The sequence below is a fragment of the Podarcis muralis genome, chromosome 11, assembly GCF_964188315.1.
Source record: "Podarcis muralis chromosome 11, rPodMur119.hap1.1, whole genome shotgun sequence".
Classification (NCBI taxonomy): domain Eukaryota; kingdom Metazoa; phylum Chordata; class Lepidosauria; order Squamata; family Lacertidae; genus Podarcis; species Podarcis muralis.
Genome location: NC_135665.1, coordinates 36915325 through 36938491, shown reverse-complemented (window position 1 = coordinate 36938491; position 23167 = coordinate 36915325). Strand labels below are relative to the sequence as shown.

Sequence of the window (23167 nt, the reverse complement as noted above, 5' to 3'; positions counted from 1 at the left end):
AATCAAAGCAATTGTCAGAACTCTTAGAGCTAAAGGTAAAATCAAAGTTCAGTCCACAGGCACACTTTTTAAATATTTCCCTATGGAAAAAGAGCTCCCTGCAAGAAGAAAACAAGCACAGCAATAAGCAAGCTGAACCTTCTTCCCTGATACTCACTTTTTTCCTTGCAGGGAGAGTTGGGGAGGCAGTATCACCTGGCACCCCAGCATTACATCCAAAAGTATGCAGTCTACTAGATCATACCAGGATCTGCCACCCCTTTCTTGTGTGGTGTAGTGGTTAAGAGCAGTAGTCTCATAAACTGGGGAACCGGGTTCGATTCCCCGCTCCTCCACATGCAGCTGCTGGGTGACCTTGGGCTAGTCATGCTTCTCTGAAGTCTCTCAGCCTCACTCACCTCACAGAGTGTTTGTTGTGGACGAGGAAGGGAAAGGAGAATGTTAGCCGCTTTGAGACTCCTTTGGGTAGTGATAAAGCGGGATATCAAATACAAACTCTTCTTCTGATGATGACAGCTCTTGAGGGTACAGGAATGTGGCTGAGTTACAAACTCACAAACAAAAACATTAGCCAGAATCACCAGATGCAAAAAGTACAGTACTAATGAGACTCAATCCAACACTGGTACAACAGTTCTCAGTTCCTATTTGAGTTTCTGTTTTCCTTATATAAACATAAGATGCAAGTAACAATATCTACCAAGTGTTTCTGAAATGCTTATTTGCAAGCTAATTTCTGCGGAAAATAAATAGTACTTTCAGTGAAATGCACTCAGACTTGGAATGACTTCCAGACACAAGCGTCAAACATGAATCATCTATGTATTAATGTTCCATACAGATAATCAAATGCACCTTTGGTTACCAGATGTTGATGGCAAACAAGGGAGTGCATATCTCCATCCTATTCCTCTTTTGGGTTTCCTAGGAGTATCTGAACAGCATTGCTGGAACTTTGACCCTCATCCTACAAAGCAATTAAAACTACTTGGACTATCTTTATCTTATGACCTGAAAACTTTGTTTTCTTTTACTTACTATGAGCATCTTCCCACACCGTGAGTAAAACTTCGTAGGACCATGAGGGCCTGCATAAAATGGCTTCACAACATAATTCTATGCATGTCTATTCAGGTGTAGATCCATGCGGTGGGGTGCATTAAGTGCTTGAAATTCTACATGTTTTTGTAACTTGGTTGTGTGCCTTTTTGTACATGTGTTCATGGTTGGGCTTTGCTGTGGTTGGGGCTTCCCTGGAAACTTAATAGGGAAGCAAGATCAGCTGGGGCCCCTCCACCCTATGTTCAGGTTGTATATATGTGTACGTAAATAAAACCATTTATCCTTAAGACACCACAGTCTCTATTGACCTGTTCAAGGAAACCAAACCCTTGAACCCTTGGAGTCTCTTGCTGGTAGGAGATTAGGGTGTGGACAGCAGTAAAGGTAAAGGACCCCTGACAGTTAAGACCAGTCGCAAACAACTCTGGGGTTGCTGTGTTCATCTCGCTTTACTGGCCGAGGAAGCTGAGGTTTGTCTGCAGACAGTTTTTCCAGGTCATGTGGCCAGCATGACTAAGCCCCTTCTGGCAAAACCAGAAACGCACACAGAAACGCCATTTACCTTCCCGCTGGAGTGGTACCTATTTATCTACTTGCACTTCTGACGTGCTTTCAAACAGCTAGGTTGGCAGGAGCTGGGACCAAACAATGGGAGCTCACTCCGTCGCGGGGATTCGAACTGCTGACCTTCCAATCGGCAAGCCGTAGGCCCAGTGGTTTAGACCACAGCGCCACCCACGTCCCATGGACAGCAATACTTTATGCAAAAAGAATGGAGTCAGCATACTATGAAGGAGTGGTTGGATATTTATGGGACTGCTACACTCTCATGGCAAACCTAACATACTCGAGAAGAAAAACAGGGTTGGAACACATTTAATGAAGTACTGCAGAAGAAGTAAACCCCAATATGTTTTTCGTCAGTTTGTATCATTTTTATATGCAGTAGGTTGGAAATTAGAGAAATTAAATTAACTTTTCTGCTTCGATAACTCTCCTGTGAAATAATTGCTTGTAAACTTTGTGGAAACTCTGGAATGTTTTACTTTGTTTCTGCATCTCTATTAATAAGAAAATAATGTAGCTCACATACCTAAAGGTAAAAGGTAAAGGTACCCCTGCCCGTACGGGCCAGTCTTGACAGACTCTAGGGTTGTGCGCTCATCTCACTCTAGAGGCCGGGGGCCAGTGCTGTCCACAAACACTTCCGGGTCACGTGGCCAGCGTGACATCGCTGCTCTGGCAAGCCAGCGCAGCACACGGAACACCGTTTACCTTCCCGCTAGTAAGCGGTCCCTATTTATCTACTTGCACCCGAAGGTGCTTTCGAACTGCTAGGTTGGCAGGCGCTGGGACCGAACGACAGGAGCGCACCCCGCCGCAGGGATTCGAACCGCCGACCTTTCGATCGGCAAGTCCTAGGTGCTGAGGCTTTAACCCACAGCGCCACCTGCGTCCCGCTCACATACCTAAGGATGAACAAATAGGAAGCAAGTCAAAAGCAAGAAGAGACAAGGACTCTGTTGTCCAAACGTTTCTTCACCATGTTGCAGGAGGAGTTTTCATTCTTCCCCTAACGACACCTCCCCCCCCCCCCCCGCAAAAGAGCCGAACATATTTTATCCTCACAACAATCTTGTAAGGTAGTTTGGGGGGACTAGCCAGTTTTTGGGTTTTTTTGCCCTGGATGAAGCCTCCAGAGGTTCCCCCTGTGTGTGGGAGGGTGCCAAACTGAGTCTTTGACCTGTGTGAAATAAAGCCTCATTTCGTTCCTGGTTTACGCATGAATATAGTGTTTGGCTGGGGCACGGGTGGTGCTGTGGGTTAAAGCACAGAGCCTAGGGCTTGCCAATCAGAAGATTGGTGGTTCGAATCCCCACAACGGGGTGAGTTCCCGTTGCTCGGTCCCTGCTCCTGCCAACCTAGCAGTTCAAAAGCATGTCAAAGTGCAAGTAGATAAATAGGTACCGCTCCAACAGGAAGGTAAACAGCATTTCCATGCGCTGCTCTGATTCACCAGAAGCGACTTAGTCATGCTGGCCACATGACCCGGAAGCTGTACGCCGGCTCCCTTGGCCATTAAAGCGAGATGAGTGTCGCAACCCCAGAGTCGGCCACTACTGGACCTAATGGTCAGGGGTACCTTTACCTTTACCTTTACATACTGTTTGGCTGAGAGCAGCACTGACCATCTCCTGTTCCAACACTCTAAACACCACGCCACTCTGACTCCAATATGCTAGGCCAACCCTCGGTTTACGCACCCGGACTAACTCCCATCGTGCGTCGGGATAAGCTGATAGAAGCAAAACGGTTTTCAACAGGCGTCTAAAGCAATCTGCCATGAGGACGCCTGATGGCAATGCTTTTTAATGTCTGACTTGCATCTGCCCTAGGAGAGACCGGTCAAGTTTCACGCAGCAGCCCGTTGCTCCCTGCGGGCCCGTGGCCTCTAGATGGCGCTCTTCACCTACTAGGTCGGACCTCCGGAAAAAATAAGGGAAAAAGAGATTTGCTGCGCGAGGAGGGAAGGCGAGTAATTGCGCAAGACAACCACTAGAGGGAGGATGCAAGATCACTTGCGAGGTACCGTCTGAAGCAAGCAAAGATTTAGCCCAAAGGCCATGACGGCGCTGCTCCCTTCCTTGCGCTGGGAGTTTCTGAAGAGCCTGGCAGTGCCCTCCTTTGGGCACAGGGGCTTTCCCCGTCTCTCCACACTCCCGCATCCCCCTCTGCTCGCCCCTCTCCTGGGGGGCGGCCTTGGGTGCTTGCCTCGCCTCCCCCACCGAGGTTTTGGAGGAAGGGTGAGAGACAGATGTGATCGATGAGCCACAACAGGGAGCCCCAAAGCAGCCTTCCGGGAGCTCTCCGTAGGCTTTGGACTACAACTCCCATGATCCCCAGCCGCTGGTGCTGTTCTGGTCCAAAACTCCTGGCGGGCGCCCGGTTGGCAAAAGCGGCTCTCCAGCAGCATTTAAGAGCTCGAGAGCTTCGCTAACACAACCTTCTCCTCCCCAGAAATACGACCCGGGGTGAGATCAGGCTTGACCTAAAAGTAAGATCTCCAGGAGGCAGCTTTCCAAGGGAAATGGGCTGAATTTCTGTGTCTGATTGACTGAGGGCCTTTGGTGGGTCTCACCTAATCGCTCAGTATTTTAATCTTGGCTCTTCTTCTTTGGTGTTTAGGCTGCGATCCTAAGCACGCTTACTTGGAGGGATGTTTTGCTGAAATTGGTGAGGTTCGTGTCCAATTAAATGCTTTTAGGTTGAGGCTACGATGATGGGACTTACGCCTGCTTGGCTCTCTTAGACATCTTCCACTTCCAGCGGAACCTTTTCAAGTCTCAGCGATGTGAATGAGAATAAGTTCAGGCTTCACTCTCAAGCGGCAAAGCTGAGACCCTCTCGCTTGCTTGGGTGTAAGCCCTATTGAGTGCAATGCGACTTACTACCAGGCAAATATGCGCCCGCTTCCATCCCAATTTAGATACATTCTTCAGTTGCATTTAAAGACTTTGGTATAGTCTCCTTCTGCAATTGCTTAGCACCCCATAGTATCAAACATTTCCAACTAAATGCTTCTAAGTCTGCCTTCTCGCAGGTCACCTAATTCCAACCTGAACACTCAAACATTCGGAAAAGTGAAATCATCATCATCATCACTGTAGAAGACTTTTCAACTTGGTAGATTTCTTTTTAAAAAGCTGTATAAGAAGGAAATAAACGTCTTGCTTTCCTACTCATTATCCTAAATAGCTATAAATTGTTCGTTTCTCCATGCCCGCCTCCTTGTGAGAGTAGGTGTTTTATTCTAAAATATTTGGCGATAAAACTAGTTGGCAAACAAGCCTGAGTAGAAGGACCTGATGTTAAAGCCCCGCTCCGTTAAGATATGTGGGACTTTCGCCACCGACTTTCGTGACATCTGTTAATTCTTAACTGTATTTTGACAGCCTGAGTTCTGGCTGATCTTATGGCCAGGCTACAGGCGTAATTTGCAGTGAAATCAGTGGGACATGAACGTCCCATGTTTCTAGGCCCATTACTTTGGGGAGGGGGGAATCCCACCACTTAGATGGCTCCAAATTATGGTGTTGTAAACCGCCTGGAACACTTTTACGAAAGAGCGGGACTTCGGTCTGTTCACTCATTTGCTAAACAGTGCATCTTCTTTCTACAGAAAGTAGTTAGGCTTCCCGGTACGAGGGCAGCATTTCACTTCAGGAACCTTTGGTCATACGATAAGGAGCGGTAGGAATCTGTGGGAAAGTTTCCTATCATTATATTTTATTCAGGAGAAACTTTTTATATGTGAAACTATCACACACACACACACCCCCAAAATGGCAAATGATTGTGCTGTGCGGGTAGTATTGTATTCAGTGTATTGTAAATAATGTTCTGATTTAAAAGAAACGTGTTACATATGTTAGTTATTTTTTGAGAAAACCTGAATAATCCCGTGTGGCCTATATATATATATATATATATATATATATACACACACACACACACACACACCTCTCGTGTGATAAATTATTCATTAAATCCCCCAAACAAACCATATTTTAAATCACCCTTAATGGACCGCAGCGTTAAGAACAGTGAAGCAGCTATAATTTCTGAGGACTTCTGGTCGGAAGTAAAAGATGCAAGGAAATAAATAAGATTTTCCGAGAGGTTTGTTCTAGGTCCTGAACTTTAGGATACCGGTGACGATCAGGTTTCTTCACCGGGCAGGAAAAATTCGCGGAAACAAATGAATAAAAGGAATGACAATATCAGGCGCTCTCTGCTCTCCCAAACCTGTTCTGGCGGACTCTCTTTAATTCCATTGGAATTTTTGAGGGAATTCATTTAGGACCAGAGTGTCTATCTCTTATTTTGAAATCCTTCTATTGCATTGTTTTGCTTCAATGTTGGTGTAAAATAGAATGTGTGTGTGTGTGTGTGTAAACCAAATACTTTTATGTGCTTCACATGAATAGGATCCTGCTGATCTCCCATATTCTCCGTTTAATTTTCTTTTCTTCAATTTGGAACATTTCTAGCTTCGAATCCCCGTCATCTGTTTGTGCGCGGAAATAATTTGTTATTCTTTAAGAGCGGTTTCTTTCGGAACAACAAGCCCTCGAGAAGTTGTCCCGCACACGCCCCCCCCTCCTTGAAATGCATGGGAAGCGTTGCTTGCGCAGGAGAAGTCCCCGCAGAATCGTGTCCTTCGGCTGCCTATGCGGAGGACCCAGCTTGGAAAAGTTCTTGACGAATTTCACTGGAATTATTTACACGCGATCACTTAAGGGGACTGGGAGCAACCTTTCAGATGGATGCTGTGGTCCCCCCAGGAATCAGTTCCGCGGCGATTTGTTGCTGGACCTAAAACCTTTTTCCCCTGGTGTGTTTGCGTGCGCCTTCCTCCTTTTCCTCGACAGCAAAGCGTGTAGCTGGAGCCCTTGACAGCGCACCGGAGACGCGGACGACAGTCCCCGGTTCCCCCGCGTAAACTCAGCTCGGCAGGAGGAGGACAGGCTTCTGACAAACGCGGCACTCCGTCCAGCTTCCCACGACCAGGAAACCCGCTTGTCCGGTCCAGGGGTGGGACGACGAGCACCTCCGCGGGGCCGCCTCCTGCCTGCCTCCTCCTCGCCAGCTGCGTTACGCAGGGCGAGCCTGGAGACCTCTCTCTCCTCGATCAGATCGAGCGTTTTCTTTTTCTCTGGGGGGAAGATCGGATAGTGTCGGTGGGGTCCTGGCGTTCCAAAGGCGACTTTGATAATAATAATAATAATAATAATAATAATAATAATAATAATAATAATAATAATAATATGATGTATACCTCGCCCATCTGGCTGAGTCTCCCCAGCCACTCTGGGCGGCTTCCAATCAAGTATTAAAAACAACACAGCATCAAATATTAAAAACTTCCCTAAACAGGGCTGCCTTCAGAGGTCTTCTAAAAGTCTGGTAGTTGTTGTTCTCTTTGACATCTGATGGGAGGGCGTTCCACAGGGCGGGGGCCACTACCGAGAAGGCCCTCTGTCTGGTTCCCTGTAACCTCACTTCTCGTAATGAGGGAACTGCCAGAATGCCCCTTGGTGCTGGATCTCAGTATCCGGGCAGAACGATGGGGGTGGAGACGCTTCTTCAGGTATACAGGACCTGTATATTAGACACACACACACCCTTTCCAAGCCAGAAAGGTCCGTCGAGGTGGAGCTGGGTGGTAAAACAGGGGATCAAGGCTGACTGGGAAGCAGTAGCCCGCTGGAGATGGAAGGGCTGCCTCTCCCGGCTCCCTCCGCCACCCTAAAGCTCAACAATGGGGCTATTCAAGGCGCGAGATGGGCGCTTATTTATTTATTTGCTCTCCTCTCCCGCTCGCAATTCCGAGTCTCTCTCCCCCCCCCCCCCGCACGCCTCTTTTCTTTTTTTATTCCTGGAATGTTTTCTCAGCGGCGGCTCTGACGTTTCCAGCCACGTGACGGGCCCCCTCCCGGGCGGGCGGGCAGGAGGAAAGGCCGCCCCCTTTCGGCCTCAGCCCGGGCGCTGCCAAGATCTTGCTCAAGACTTCGCGGGCGCCGCCCGCTCCTCCTCCTCCTCCTCCTCTTCCCCCCACCCCGTCCCCGCCCGCCTCGCCCGCCTCGCTCCCTCCCCAATAGTAGTCGCTCTCCCTTTCCCACCCTGGACCCATTCATGTCTGAGGGAGGCGGCGGCGGCGGCGGCGGCAGCAGCAGCAAGCGAGCGCCTTCTCCTCAGGAGGACGACGAGGAAGAGGGCAGCGCCGAGGAGGTGCCCAGCTGGAGAGGCTGGTCGCCGCCGGCCTCGCTCGCGCCGCTGTCTTCTCCGGCCGTGGCGTGAAGGCGGGCGGCCGGGCGGGCCGGCGGGGGGCGAAGCGTGTGAGCCCAGCCGGGGCGCCCTCCCCTCGCCCTCGCCGCCCCGCCAGCCTTGTGCCAGGCAGCCCCCTCCTCCCATGCCCGGCTGCGCCCCGCGATGACTCTGAGCGCGGAGATGTCCGAGGCCGCGTCTGCCTTGGCTGAGGAGACAGACATCGACGTGGTGGGCGAGGGGGACGACGACGACGACGAGGGAGACGACGAGGACGACGAGGACGACGACGACGAGCCCCTCCGCCGCCGGCCTTACGAGGAGGACGAGGACGAGGAGGCCGCCTCGCTGCCTGAGGCGCCCGGGGCGCGCGGGCCAGGAGGAGAGTCCCCCGGCTCCGGGTCGCCTTCCTCCTCCTCGTCGTCTTCCTCCTCTTCGTCTTCTTCTTCCCCTCAGGGCTCTTTCCGAGGCGCCTCAGGGGGCGCCGGCGTCCCGGCGGGCGCCAAGAACAGCCTGGTGAAGCCGCCTTACTCGTACATCGCCCTCATCACCATGGCCATCCTGCAGAGCGCCAAGAAGCGCCTGACGCTGAGCGAGATCTGCGAGTTCATCAGCGCCCGCTTCCCCTACTACCGCGAGAAGTTCCCCGCCTGGCAGAACTCCATCCGACACAACCTGTCGCTCAACGACTGCTTCGTCAAGATCCCGCGCGAGCCGGGCAACCCGGGCAAGGGCAACTACTGGACGCTCGACCCGGAGTCGGCCGACATGTTCGACAACGGCTCCTTCCTGCGCCGCAGGAAGCGCTTCAAGAGGCAGCCGCTGCTGCAGCCGCCCGACCTGCTCCTCAGGGGGCTCGAGCCCGCCGCCGCCGCCGCAGCCGCCTTCCTCCAAGCGGCGCAGCAGCACCCCAACCAGGCGCCTCCTCCGCCGCCGCGGCAGCAGCAGCAGCAGCACCCGCCGCCCGCGCCTCCGCCGCCTGCCCCCTTCGCTTACGGGCCCTATAGCTGCGCCTACGGCCTGCAGCTGCCGCCTTACCCGCCTCCCTCGGCTCTCTTCGCCTTCCAGCCCCAGGCGCGGCCGCCGCCTCCTCCTCCGGCCGCCGGGCCCGTCCTGCCGGCTGCGCCGCCCGCGCTGCTGCCTCCCGCCGCTGCCGCCTCTCCTGCGGCCGACCTGGCCAGGACTACCAGCTTCGGCTACCCGGCGCAGCTCAGCCCGTCTCTCGCGGCCTCCTTGCAGGCGGCGGCCGCCAAGAGCAGCTCGGCGCTGGCCAGGTCGCCTTTCTCCATCGAGAGCATCATCGGCGGCGCCGGCGGCGGCGGGGGCTTGAGTCCCCTGGCCGCCAGCAGCTGCGCCTCGCAGGCGGCCGTCCTGCCCGTCCTGGCCAGGTCCCTGATGGCCTCGTCGCCTGCGCTCGCCTCGCCGCCGCCGCCGCCTCCGTCCTCTTCCGTCGCCGCCTCGCTGGGGACTCTGCACCAAGGGGCAGCCTTGGCCAACGTCGAGAACTTTACTGCTAGGATTTCCAATTGTTAAAAACAAAACACACAAAAAAACTGTCTTGCCGAAGGTAGGACCCAGTGGGGCTGTTTTTGCTTTTTTTTTCCCCGGCTAAAGAAGGCAAAGAAACTTTTTGTTTCTATTTTTTATTTAGGCCACATTTTGTTTGTTTGTTTGTTTTGTCTTTCGGGCCACCTGGCTCGGTCCTCTTCAGTACCTCCTATTTATGCAAAGCCATTTCGATATGCTGCATAGGCAGAAAGATTAAATGTCAAAGAAGTGGCCCTTAATTCTTTCCTTTAACAAACACGCGCGTTCTAAATAAATCATTCCAAGGCAGAGATTACCGGGTCCAAGGATTAAATTAAATTACAGCTAAACTACAACAATTCCACCCCCCCCAAAAAAATAACGATGAATAGGAGTAAGGGGGGACGACAAAAAGAAGCTTTACCCATCTTCTTTCATTGTAGTTCACTTGTCTTATGTACTTTTATATATGAAAAAAAATTAACATGTTTACACAGAAGAAAGTCGAGATTATCAATTCTTATTTTAACCTGTGTTTGTTTTTGTATCATAATAGGCTTGTGGAGTTTTTCTTTTCTTTTATACTTTGTGCATATTCTTTACCAGGAATATTGTTAAAATTACTGCCGAGTATTATTGTACCATTCTAATTGTAAAACAAAAACAACAAAAAACCACTTTTTTTTTTACACATTTTTGAAAATAAAGCAATAAATTTTCAACAAAATTAATTCCACAATTGGCTTTAGACCTTCACCTATTTAGTGCTTTGCCCTATGAACTTCTAACCTATAATTATGATCCTGGGAATATGATTTATTTTTTTAAAAAATAATTAATCCAGGGTAGATTAATAATCTGTGCTTGAAAAGAAAGAGTGCAAAATGTATTTCCACCAAATAATTAACTCAGAAGAATCCTCCACAATCTAGCAATGTTGGAGGGCGCCCCCTTTTACTTAAAAAAACCCCCCACCCCTTCATTTAATGTTGGACCCCATGTTGCTCAATGGGACTGGTACCCTAAACATGCGGGTTTAGTAGGAAGAAAGTTTTCCTTTGCTTTCAGTTGGGCTTCTAAATAGGTACTCAGGATCGCGGCCATCTTGAAAATTCTCTCTGGGGAAATTCAGCTGGAATGAAAGGGACTTGCTTTCTAGTCAGACATGACGCCAACCAGCTTAAATTCTGGGCCGCATTAAACTTCACTCACTCATGGAACCTGGTTTAGGAACTGCTATGGTATTCCAAACAGTGATAATACGATTTTCAAGCCTTCACAAATAAATTTTAAAAATACATGGGTAAACCCGAGCAATGACTAACCAAAGAAAACAAAGTAACTGTTTTGGTGATGGATAATTTCGGCCTTCTGCAGGCTATAATCTTCTATAAATACACCTTTTTTGTATTTGAATCAAATAAATGTAGATTCTTTTAAGAACTTCTAAAGTGTATTTTACATTGCAACCGCATCACAATTGCTATGGCTTTCCTCCCGCTCCAGGGTTATACAATAGGTAATTGGGGGGGGGGAGGGTTATTGTTTGTGGTTTTTAGTTTTTTACGACGGTGTCGCAAATAAGTGCCCACCTTGCAAGGTAATCACACTAGAACTGCAGTCACCGCGCTACGTGGGCATCATTAAAGTATTGCATTAAAGAGAAAAGAAGTTATGCTAAAGTTTAGGGTGACAATAAGTATAGCACATTTTGCTTTTAAATATTTGAAAGAATGGTAGACAAGTATGAGGTGGTTTGTCGCTTATGAGAATGCTGAACAATTAAAACGTTATATATATAAATCAGTGTTCGTAATGATCGGTTTCAATACTTTGGTTCTACATTTTAGTTCCATTGCAAATAAGAATAGCCCCCCCGCAAGTATTTTTTGGATTCTGACACTACTTTTCCCAAACCTGGAGAGGACTACTTTATTGAGGTGAAGGAAGTACTCCCTTTTAAGGATTTTGCGAATTCATATATTATTATTATTATTTTACAAGATTGTAAGACAGGATTAGCCTTCTAGGAGCGCAGAGTTGGAATTATTATTATTTTTTTAATTAATGCAGTAATTGTCGAAATCCAACTTTTAAAAAAATGTGCTAAAAGTCGGTGAGTTTTTGAGGCGGGTTCAAGATCAGCATATAAGTGCTCCTTTCAGGAAAGCAAATAAACAACGTTCTCCAACTAATTTCCTTGCAGAACAAAAACTTGGGAAAGTATTGCTCATCATTATAGGTGATTTATGAAGTCGTTTTAAGAATGTTTACGGTCTACGTTTATTTCTTTTTTAAGTGCACAAATAGGTGGTGAGATTTAAGTTCTTTTTCGCATCGTGAGGTTATTGTAACCAATGGAGAATATCAAAGGGCATTTGTGCAAGGCGTGTGCTAATCCTGTGCATGTCTACTTTGAAGTAAATCCCGCTGAACCCACTGAGACGTACTCCCAGCTAGGTAAGGTCGCAGGGCCTGGAATCTTGCAGCAGCCACAGATTTTCAACGAAGCTTTCCATAGCATCTCTGTAAAAACGTGGTGGCATACCGGAAGTGGCAGGTGCTCAGCCAGCGAAAACAGGAAGCGGACCCTTCTGCCTGCCCTGAGCTCGTTCGCCTGGAAGTGAAATTGCGCAGACTTCAACGCCGCTGACTTCCACAACCCTCCTGAAGGAGCTGTCCCGCAAAACTTCAGACCCGGGTGCCTCATTTGTAACGACTCACCGGGAGGATTGAGAGTTAGAAGGTGATAGTGATATTTCTGAAAATTCAATACCTCGCTCCGGCACACGTTGACTTGGAAGTAAAAACACCCCGTCCTCTCCCTTGACACTTGCTTCTAAATAAGTTTCCGGTCTTAAGATACTTCCCTGAAAGGATGTCCCCAACTAAAATCTGTGCGATTCCTCCGGCCCCCCCCCTCCCAAGTCATGGGTAACTCGTGTTTAGGATGATCTGTTGAAAAGCCCCGGCACCCCTTTATTTGGGTAAATATTATTATTTCCTAAAGAAAGAGCCAGAATACCACAATAATCTGATTCCACACACATACACACAAACCTGAAAAAAAGGCTTCCACAAGCCAGTTTTATCTTGTGATTTTATTTTTCATTTTTTTGTTTACCAACAACAGGAACAACAAAACAGTGATGCCAGAGCCGTAGCTACGGGGGACTAGCGACTGAGGCTCCCAACCTGTGCGCGCGCGCGCGCGCGCGCGCGCGTGTGTGTGTGTGTGCGGGGGGGGGGTTGTGCCAAACTGGGCCTTTGACCCGGGTAAAATAAAGCCTAGTTTGCCCCTGGTGAGGCGGAGGAGGGAGGAAAACGCTCCTGGGTTCAGGGCGTGAGACTTCATAGTGATGCTCGGGGTGTGCGTGCCTGGCGTTTCCCCCTGGGGTTCCTTAAGAGGCAAATCGTGTTCCAAGGTTTGTGGCGAGGGAGCTCTCCCCCCCCCCAATTCGCTCGCTTGCATTTCTGATATCAGCAATTGGCTGTGCAATCTGGACAGCGGCCTCCACCTGACAAGCAGCTCGGAGTTGGAAATATTGCTTTGCAACCGCTAGTACGGAGGAAAAGAGGGCAGGCGAGTGTTTAGTCTGGTTCCAAACTGGCCGACGCAACATTGTCGTGTTTGTTATGTCTGGGCTTTCTCCGGGGGGGGGGGGGCGGAGGGGCTCGGCTTCTCAGCACCGTTCTCTTTTGGCTTGCTTACTGGCTGGCGGTCCTGGGAGGGTAGAAGGGCCTAGCTAGGCTATGGCTGCTGCTGGCTGGCTCTGTTTGCCCAAGCAGGTGCTGCTGCAACAAAGGCCGAGCAGCCTTTGATGGGACTCCGAACAACCTCGTTTGAACAGGGGCTCCCCACTGGCATGCAAATGGACCCCGGGGTCCCCTTTCGCTTTGAAGGCGCAGCGAAAGAGATCAAGCCGGGTGGAGAGGCTTGGGCCCTAAAAAGCAAGCTGGTGGGACGGTGTCAAAGCGCCCTCGCAGCCCACCTTCCTCCTCCTCCTCTTTTCTCCCCGAAGTACAAAGTGCGGATTCATTCACCCGCCTTCCTCTCGCCGCCCACCGGCCCTTCATCAGATCCCCCGCGGGCCGGAGAGAAGGCGAATTACTGGGGCTGAATTGGGAGGGAATGGCTGGGCTAAGGGAAAGGCTAATGTTTCCATTCCCCACCCCCCACAAAGACCACACAAAAAGCCACGACTTCGTTTACGGTGCCATTATGTAGCGTTTTAATCTGGGGGTGGACTTTACCAAATGTTATCTATTGGGAGCGTAATGAAGCCCTTCTGTAGGCAGGCAAGCATTTTACGAATGCCACACACGGCGCCTCTGAACCAGCAAGGCTTCTCTCCGCTTGTATGGACGCGGGTGTGTGTGTGTGTGTGTGTGTGTGTGTGTGTGTGTGTTCTAAATAGTTCTGTGATTTATTCATGTTCGGTTAGGCTGCTGTTTCTCCCTCGACGCCCCCAAATATTGTTCATAGTTAGCTTTTAAAAACGCAATTCTCCCCAACATGCCGGGCTCTTCTTCCCCTTTGTTACATCCATGGATCTCTATAAAAAAAAAAGGTCCGCGTTATTCGCCAGCTGAGCTCCCACAGAAACGGGGTTTAGGGCGAGTGAGAAACATTAGGTGGAATGGCGGGGGTTGGGAAGAGAGAAGGGAATGACTAAAAGTGCCTGGGATGTGTGCAGTTTTGGCTGCCATCAAAGTCACACTTCTTTTGGAACTGTGGATTCGGGAGGTCTTCTTGTTTTGGAAGGAAAGCTCCTCAAAAATCCTTAGAGTTGACGTCCATTCCAGGTGCTTGGCATCGAGGACGGGTAAATTCCTATGTTTCTGATTAACTTAAACTGGGTGGTTCTGATTTTCCCTATCAATATGTGTATCCGCTTAACCAAGCAGGTGATTTTTCGACAAACTATTGGGCCATAACGGTCTTTCTTATGACTATGGCGTAAACAGATTTAGGCTTGTCTTTTCTTTCCGACCCCACGCCCGCGAGTCCTTAGTGCTTAATAAATGTGCCGCTTCTCCTGAGGATTTAGGTCCCTTCTGGGCGAGGAAACGGCCTGCACCTTCTAGCTTCTTAGTTATCTCCTTCATCCACGTCGGAGGGGAGCCTTCCGCCGGTGGATCCGGATCTCGCTAGGACTCGGCAAGGTCAGCGTCTTGGGACGAAAAGAAAACTGCGCGGCGAAACTAGGAGATCTTCTTCCTTCCACCACCGCGACCCGAGGATCGCCTAGGAAAGCGCGCCCGGCTCCTTCAGCCCCCGCCGGTGAGAGAGAGAGAAGAGGCCCGGTTTCCGCATCCCAGCCTTTAACACCTTCCTGCGTCAGTCCCCGTGAGTATTCCTGTCGCCTTCACTGAAAGGCGTTATCATTATTTAACGGGGTGGGGTGGGTGTAAAACGCGATCATGGCCACCATCTGTTCCTTCCAGTTTGGATTTATGTCCCCATAACTCAATCCCACTTTACCTAGCTTAGTTTGACTGTCGACTCTCTCGTTTGCAGACGCGTATTTATGATATGGCTAAGCGGCGGCGAGCGAGCCTATAAATAACGCGCGTAGGCTTGACTTTTTACAGTATTTCTTCGCAGGCAGGTGGGTTTCAGTTTGTGCTCCCTGCCTCGTTTGCGTCTGCCAGCCTCAGACTAAAACTCCACCATCTCGTAAATACACACCTTGCGATTCTTTTTTTTTAAAAAAGTATTAAGCCGTCAGAACACAGACTTTGTTTGGTGTGTAGAACGCTAGGATCTCAAAAGCACCGTGCAGCAGCGAGTGTCGCTGTGCAGGTTTACTCGGAAGTAAGGCCAACTGGAAACTCGCTTTTTTTCTAGTAAGCGTGCGGTGGGGCTCCACGTTGGCGCTTTCGCGAGAGGCTTGACCTGCAGAAAAAGGTGACACACACACACACACACACACACACACACACACACACACACACACCACTCTCTGGGAACAGCCAGCTGCTTCTAAACCTCCCCTCACTTTGACTTTGAGCGGAGGAGGGAGGCACTCACAGGAGCAGAGATTGTCAAGGTCCTGGGCGCTTTTCATCCTGGCTGCTTAGATAGACTCCAGCTGCGCATGAGCGAAGGTGAGCGGTTAGAGCCTCTCCTTGCTGATGCGCGACTGTAGAGATAAATCAGGCTTAGCACGGCGCTCGCTGAGGAAGCTCCTTCCTGTCCCCAGACTTTGAACACGAGTCTCCTGGATTTTAGTGGCATCTTCCCACTCCCATGCCGGCCCGTGAGAAAGGAAGAGGAAACGCGTCCACATCTGTCTGAACATCTCTTCTCTTTGTTTTATTCTCAATGAAACAAGGCCTGATAGCTATTAATGTTGGATCTGCGCCGCTACAATAAACAAGAGCCAGATGCAGAGCGATAAGTGTAAAGATCGGCGTGTAGCGGATGGGGAATCGGTTGATGAGACTAAGGGAAAGGCATGCAAACCGCACACTTGCAAATGGTTTATTTATATGGCTTTCAGTTGCAATTGTGTCGTGGTTCACAGCCATCGGCTTATGCGCCTCGCACAGATGCTCCTGCAGCTCTTCTTGTGGGTCTGTTTCCTCTGGGATTTTCCCCTGCTGGAGCTCGGCGAGCCCCTGAAACAACTCCCCCCGCCCCGCTTCTCCTCCAGAGGAAATTCACCAGATGCACTAAGAAAGCTGCGCCTCGTGTTTATTCCTGGCTCCTGGTAAGGGACTTCTAAAACAAAGACAGAGGCTCTCGAAAGAATGGGAATTGCAGGAGAGGGCGATGAGTGTCCAGCAGGCATTTTGATGGGCGGGTGAAAGTGGAAATCCAGAGCCAGAGGCTGCTTTCAGAAAAGACAAAAACCCGCCTGCAGAAACAGGCTGCTGCTCCTGCGTGCGGATGAGCCGCGGCTCGCACGCAAGCGCCTCTGACGTCGAAAACTCTCCACATGCGCCCTGGCCTCAGCCGAGAACCGGCCGGGCCTTGCACCTATCACGGGTCTAAACTTACTGGGCTTGCCTTGGGACTCTGAGCCAGGCAGGCCTTTGCCTTGCCTTCTGTGACACAGACCTCATTGCAGTAATAATAATAATAATAATAATAATAATAATAATAATAATAATAATAATAATCCCACCCTTCTGCAAAAATTAAAACACAACGCAGAAACCGTTCCACGCAACTTACAATACAATAAGGTGGTGTCCTAAAAATATGCATCTCAAGAGTCAAAAGCCAGTGTAAAGACTGCATAGGCGCCATACATTTAAAACACCCCCGCAAGAATCCTGGGAACTATGGTTTGTTAAGGGTTCCGGGAATCGAAGCTCCGTAAATCGAAGCTCCCAAGATTCTTGGACGGGGGTGAACTTTGTAGTGTGTGTGCAGTCGAGTGAGCAGAAGGACGGGGCAAGAGCGGGCTGGCATCGCTCTTCCCATCGCACCGTTTGGGAAGTTAGACAGAAACCAGCGAGCTTTATTTCCAAGTCTTGTGGCTCCGAAGAGATTCCAGTTTGCAGGCATTTCTAGCAAACAAACCATATGTTTAGGGTCCAGTGGAAATACATTTCGAGTGCGGTGCCAGGCCCTTTTGAAGCTGAGAGGACTCACTTTTCAATTCATGACTTCAACTTTAGGATGACATCAGGGGGAAGGGGAGGGGGGGTTTCCTTCTGAATGCATAGGAGCCATGTCACAAATGTAAAATCCGCCACACTCCATGCCTCAGCTTCAGGATAGTGCCCAACCTTAAACCCTTTACCTGCGAGTAAGTCCCGTTGGGAGAAGTGGAACGGTAAGGGACTGGTGTTTCCCTTACCTGTTTGGTAGGCAGGTCTGTAACCTGTCTTCAAGAGACCTCCTGCCCATTATAGGTTGTCACGATCACCCAGCATTCAGAAATATTTTGCCTGTCATATAACCCACACTTTAGCCATTATGGTTAACTGCTGTTAATAGCTGATCAGCCATTAACGTGCCCTAACATTTTTTATAAGCCTGATTATCTCCACATTTTGTTTTAGTAAATTCCATACAATAACTCTGCAATAGTTCTTCCTTTTGAACCCTAGCCCTACGGACCACCCGTGTCCCTGGGGAACTCAGAATTCTGTTTTTAGGAAAAGGCATTCAGAGACGAGCAGATTTATCTCCAACTCCCTCTCTGAATCGTTCCTAACAATCCCTCTCTCTGTCTCCCATCACCACCACTCCCCGTTTTTAATGTTGCTTCACGTGGAGAGAGATGTCCACAAACGACCTCAAGATCGTTTTGTCCCCCTGGATAGTCCCAGCCAAATTCAGGCTCCATTCAGTGCATCGTCGAGATTTCAGCAGAGGGCAAGATGACGTTCGGATCATGTTAGTCATATCTGAGATTTCTACATAAAGAAAAAAACCAGTGCGTTTATTTTAAAAATGAATGGCTTTTAATTTTAGGCCTCAGATGAGACAAAGACACAGTGCTGTTCCCAATAAGAATCACTTATGGGTCAGAAATGGTTGAATGTTGTGTGCCTTCCTCAAAGGGACGCCTTGCCTGTTCCCAGCCACAAATATTTCCCCTACAAAGTCCTGAGGTGTACGGTTCATTATCCTTTACCTACAAGCAGTCTGATCCTAAGCGTAATTTTAATACAGAGAGACCCCGATTCAAATTCCTGCTTAAGCAATGAAGCTCATTGACAGATCTTAGGCCAGTATCTATCTCTCAGACTAAACGACGCAATAGGGTTGATGTGAGCCCTTGTACTCCATGGAGTATATTTGTTTGTTTGTTTGTTTGTTTGTGTATTTAGTATACCGCATTTCTCCTAATATAGGATCAGAGGGAGGGGCTTGCAGCATGAATTGCAGCTAGAAACGTACAATCAATATGATTTTAAAATAATAATAAAACACTTTAAACACAATCATTTAGCAGCAAAAGGGGGAAAATGTACAGCACCCTCCCTGCACCTTGCCACAGCAGCCAGCTAGTTAGTGGCCAAAGGCCTGTCTGAGCAAAAAAGTATTTGTTGGGAAAAGGGAGAGCATAAAAGGAACCAGCCTAGCCTCCAGTGGAAGGGAGTTCCACAGTCTGAGAGAAGAGAAAGGAAAATGCCCTCTCCCATAAAAAGGCCCTCTCTCGTGGCCTCATCAAACGTGAATTCATAATGGAGGCAGGATAGAAAGAAAGGGTCCCCCAAAAGTCCGGGCAGGTTTATTTAAGGAGATACGGCCCTTCATATAGTCTCGACCCAAGCATTATTTGTATAGCAGTATAAATAAAATGGGATAAATAAACAAGAAATATCAGTTTCCAAAGCAGCATCATTGGGTTGCATGCAACCAAGCAACAGCCGAGGAGGCCCATTGGTATTAATGGATCCGTTGGTCATATCCATTGAGTTAAATGGGTCTACTCTGAGTAGGACACATCCCATTTATTTCAGGGGAGTTTTTTTGTGTTTGCTTCCATGATGGATCGCAAATTCCTCTGGCACCAACGAGACTTTGCCCCCACTTCCTGTGTCGCTATTCCTCCCCTGTGGTTCAATCTACTTCAGTCAGATTAAACGGGTCTCTGGGGGCTGACCGTTAAGGGGCTCTTGGCGAAAAAGCTCCTGGGGCTCCAGCTGCTCCACTCGGAGCTGGGACTGGTTCTCCCGGGACAGGAGTTGTGAGGATTTTTTTTTTTTTGTGGGGGCAGGCAGAGCAGATGGGGAAGAGCCTCGAGGGAAGCCCCAATGAACGGGCTGCTTAGCAGCACCTTCTGGTCTTCAATAAAGGCAAGGGCACATCATGGCTGAGAAGAAGGAGGAGCCTCCAAGACCAGACCTCACGAGTTGCCTCCGAGGCCTTTCCAAACGTTTTGGGGTCTCCGGGAGTAATCAGCCTGCCACCAGCAGGAGTCGAAATCAAAACACCCCTCGCTTAATTCAAGCTCCGTGACGGGTCCGCAGAACTCGGGTCTGGGTTCAGGAGAGAGATTCGCCTTTCCCCCGCCCTGGAAAAACCAGCAGGCCGAATTTCGGTGGCATCTTGCCCTCCGAAGCAAGCCTTGCTCGCTTGCTCCCAGGTGAGAGATTGCCAAGGAGTGCAGTTTGAATCTGGCCCGTTCGCCAGATCGAGAGATTTCTCAGATCCCCAATATAGAGAAATGATTAGAGAGGAAATGATTTCTATGGGGAACTGGGCTTGGCGCTGTTCAGTCATTCCTCTGGATAAAAGTGCGTTGGAAAAACTTTCCAAGGTCTGTATATAAACTTGCCAGTAAATGTCTTCCATCGGAATGTGCGATCCGGTTCCTCTGTTTTAATACGAGACTGGGGAGCAAATAAAGACTTTATGTGCACGTGACAAGGGTTCTTTCTTGATAAAGTAAGTCAGACACCCTTCCACTTCCTAAGGAAGGTGTTGAAATCCAAGTGGATAATTAAAAGTGTCGTCTCCTTTAGGCTGGAATCCTATTATTATTATTATTATTATTATTATTATTATTATTATTATTAATTTTTAGATACCGCCCTTCAAAAAAAAGATCTCAGGGCGGTTCACAAAATAAAATATAAGATGAAACACAAGTAAATAATTAAACCCAAACAAGAAAACGAAAACCCCGCCCAGTAGCCCGCGATCTGCATATAATGTCAAGTACATTCAATATTGAACTGTATGCAGGTTTTTTAAAAAACAAAAAGGAAGCATCCTTTGCTCTGAATCAGGGCAACTCTGATTCAGAGGTGTCCCATTGCCTTCAGCAGAACTTAACTCTCGAGTCGACGTGCATTCGACGGCAGCCTTCGACCGCTTTTAGTTGTGGCGTCTAGAACCGTGGAAGCGTCAGCTCACTTCCTTCTGTTCACCTTCTGCGTTGTGTGGATCTGGCTGATACACAACAAGCGCAGGGCGATCGCCGACGTTACTCCTGCTCAGAGGAGGCCCACTGAAATCAATGGACTCGAATGATACCCGATGTACGAGAAGTCAGTAAGAAATAAAGCCGGCCATCTGCCAATCTCGTTTTATGGAGTGCTTCGAAGCTGCTTCCTCCCAGGTCGCTTTGTGTACCTTGCCAACTGCTTCTGTTTATATAGTCCTTGTCTTGCCTTCTGCCATGACCTGTTAGGTTTGCATTTGGGAAAAAAGAAAAGAAAGAAAAAACCTCCGACTTTTATTGTTTGGCAAACCTGCTCTGAAACGGTAACAAACCCAGCAAGGACAGCCAGAGGAATAGACAGGAGAAGAAGTCTCATGGAAAGTCCAGCTGGTTTGATATAGGAGTGAAGTCCACTGGTTTCAGTTTCCCTTCTCTGAGTATGGCTAAGGTCGGCGAGCACCCCCACAAGGCAGAACAGAAGAGAAAGAAAAGCCTGGGGCTTCTGTCTTTAGTAACGAAAACAGAAAGGAACAGTCCTTCACTCCAGCGTCCAGTAGGTAGATTGATAAGCACCACTAATAAACTAAGCAGGTCTTATTTCCCAGTAACCCGGCCTAGGTTTGGGCTGTGGATCCCTTTGATTTCAACGAGAGGGATTCCTTAAGGCTGAAGGGCAATATATCAGTCGCCCAAAGTAGTAACCAATAAATGCATTACATATTGTCTTACCCAGTTAAAGCAAAACCATACAACATAATCATCATCGTCATCATCATTGAACTGAAATCAGAAATACACACTAGTTTCTCAGCTGATGTGTATATTGGAGCTGTGCCGGCTTAATCTGGTGACGCCACCAGCCAATTAAGGCGACGATCCAGTGCACATGGAAGACAGTGGGTTTTACTTCTGAGTAAACACATGCATGAGGTGAATGTTCCACTTGTGCCAATAGGTTTAACTGAAACAAAGAAGAGTCCTGTGGATCCTTAGTGTTTAAGGACTTTAAGGACACACATTTATTATGGCATAAAGTTCTCTGAAGTCTGGACTACAGTCCACTTAATCCGATGCATGATTTGGCAGTGGGTTTAAATTTAACTGCTCTGCGTTGTTGCGGAATCACTATTATAACTCCTCAAAAGAAATTGTACTGTGCGTTTTTTTAAAGACATTACTATTCACACGGCGTAAGTTGTTGCAGCTTTCCAGCCTTAAGGGAACTGTTTAGTAAAAAACCCAACTCGCCTTAGATAGTGTTTAAAGCGCACGCTGACAATTCCGCTTTAAATCTCTAGAATCAGCCAAACCGAGTAAAGCAAGCAACTGAATTATTCTTTCTGCTTTTCAAAAAAAAAATAACTATTATTTAGGCAAAGGAAGAAATATCAACATTAGGATTCGAGGTTCCTGTTGAAGTCGGAAGAACATCCCATAAGTATTGCTTCCAAACTAATCCACAACCCAAGCCTGCAAGGGCCTGGCTTAAACTCAAGGGCCTCGACTTTCCCGCTGCACGAAATGGAACTTATGTAAGTATCAAACTCCTAAATTCACCCGCAGCATCAGCATAGCACGTGCGAGCCGGCCTTGATTTCTGCCTTAAGGTGGGATCCACCTCTCTTAGAGGAAGCCCCTTTAACCAATGGCAACGGAGGAACCGGGGGAAATATCGCTCGCTCTTGAACTCTGGCGGCAGAAGAACGTTCGGAGCTGGAAAGCGGCTGAGCTCTCGCGCCGAGGTAGAATCTCTGCTTGCCAACCTGCCTGGGCGAGTGTCTGCTAGCTAAGCATCGGTGGTATTGGTGACCCAAACCCACTGGGTGTTGTTACCCCTAGGCTGCAGCATCCGGCTTTGTTTCCTCTTCCCCCCGCAGCAACAGATCTCCCCCAGCAACCCCCATTAAGTCACCGGGCTGGGTTTAGCACAGCGGCCTGAACTGCTTTTTCTCCAGCGCCAACTCAGCCAACCAACCCTACAGAAAGGATGGAAGATCTGATCCGGGCCTGGATGGATTAAGACCTTTTGTAAACCGCTTTGAGGTTTTCTAACAGTCAAGCAGAATATAAAAGTAGTGAGATGAATAATGCATTTCGGGGGCGTAAAGACCTTTCCACAGTAACAACCCAAGAATACAGAAATTAAATCCTGCGTTTAGTGGGACCCACCAACACTAGGAAACCGCAGTTGAATTATCAGGGCAATCTTATACATGCCTATTCAAAAGTAAGCCCCTTAATTCTCTATGCATTTACCCGGGAGTAAGCGCCATGGAACTCGGTTGGACTTGAATGGCATCGCGCTGTTACTCTGGAACTGGCAGAAACTGGACTGAGCAGTCCATTTTGGACCTTTGGCAACTGTGCTGACGGCGGGTGATGGAAGCTATGGGAGTTGTGGTCCCAAACATCTGGAAGGCACCAGGCTGCCGAAAGCTGTTCTATGAAAATTATATGGATGGTAAAGAAGAGGGGCACAAACCACAGGGAAGTTCTCCTGCGAATTATCCACTGAGATCCGTTCTCTTGCGCAATGCTCTCCTGTGTCCCCACCTTTTTTTGTTTGTTTAATTGTCTGGTTTCTGAGATTGTTACTTGGTTGACTTGAGGAAATCACCTGCAACTGTAATTCAATGTGTGTTTACTCGGAAATAAATCCCATTTATGTAAAGGTCCTGCCTTAATTTTATTTCTTCATTTTAGAAACGATAAACCAAATAGTGTTTTAAACCAACAACTGCGAAACCATTCAAAAATAAATTTCAGGGTGGTATGGAGAGACATTAAAAAAACCACATTATACAACACAACACAAACCAGCAATATAATAAAACATTCAACAAACACCATCATCTAAAATACATTGGTAAATAAAATGGTTTTAACCTGGCACT

General features: G+C 48.5%; 1 protein-coding gene and 1 long non-coding RNA gene across 2 annotated transcripts; both read left to right on the top strand.

Annotated features, from left to right (window-relative positions):
- The first annotated feature begins 7910 nt into the window (after positions 1-7910).
- FOXD1 (forkhead box D1) lies at positions 7911-10860 on the top strand. Its single transcript, XM_028748609.2, has one exon. It carries the CDS (start codon positions 8056-8058, stop codon positions 9421-9423), a length of 1368 nt encoding a protein of 455 aa, XP_028604442.2. The 5' UTR covers positions 7911-8055; the 3' UTR covers positions 9424-10860.
- Positions 10861-12646: 1786 nt separating this feature from the next.
- LOC144329215 (uncharacterized) lies at positions 12647-22944 on the top strand. The gene is made up of 2 exons (XR_013394678.1): positions 12647-14767; positions 20158-22944. It is a non-coding gene; the product is annotated as an uncharacterized LOC144329215 (long non-coding RNA).
- Positions 22945-23167: the final 223 nt, after the last annotated feature.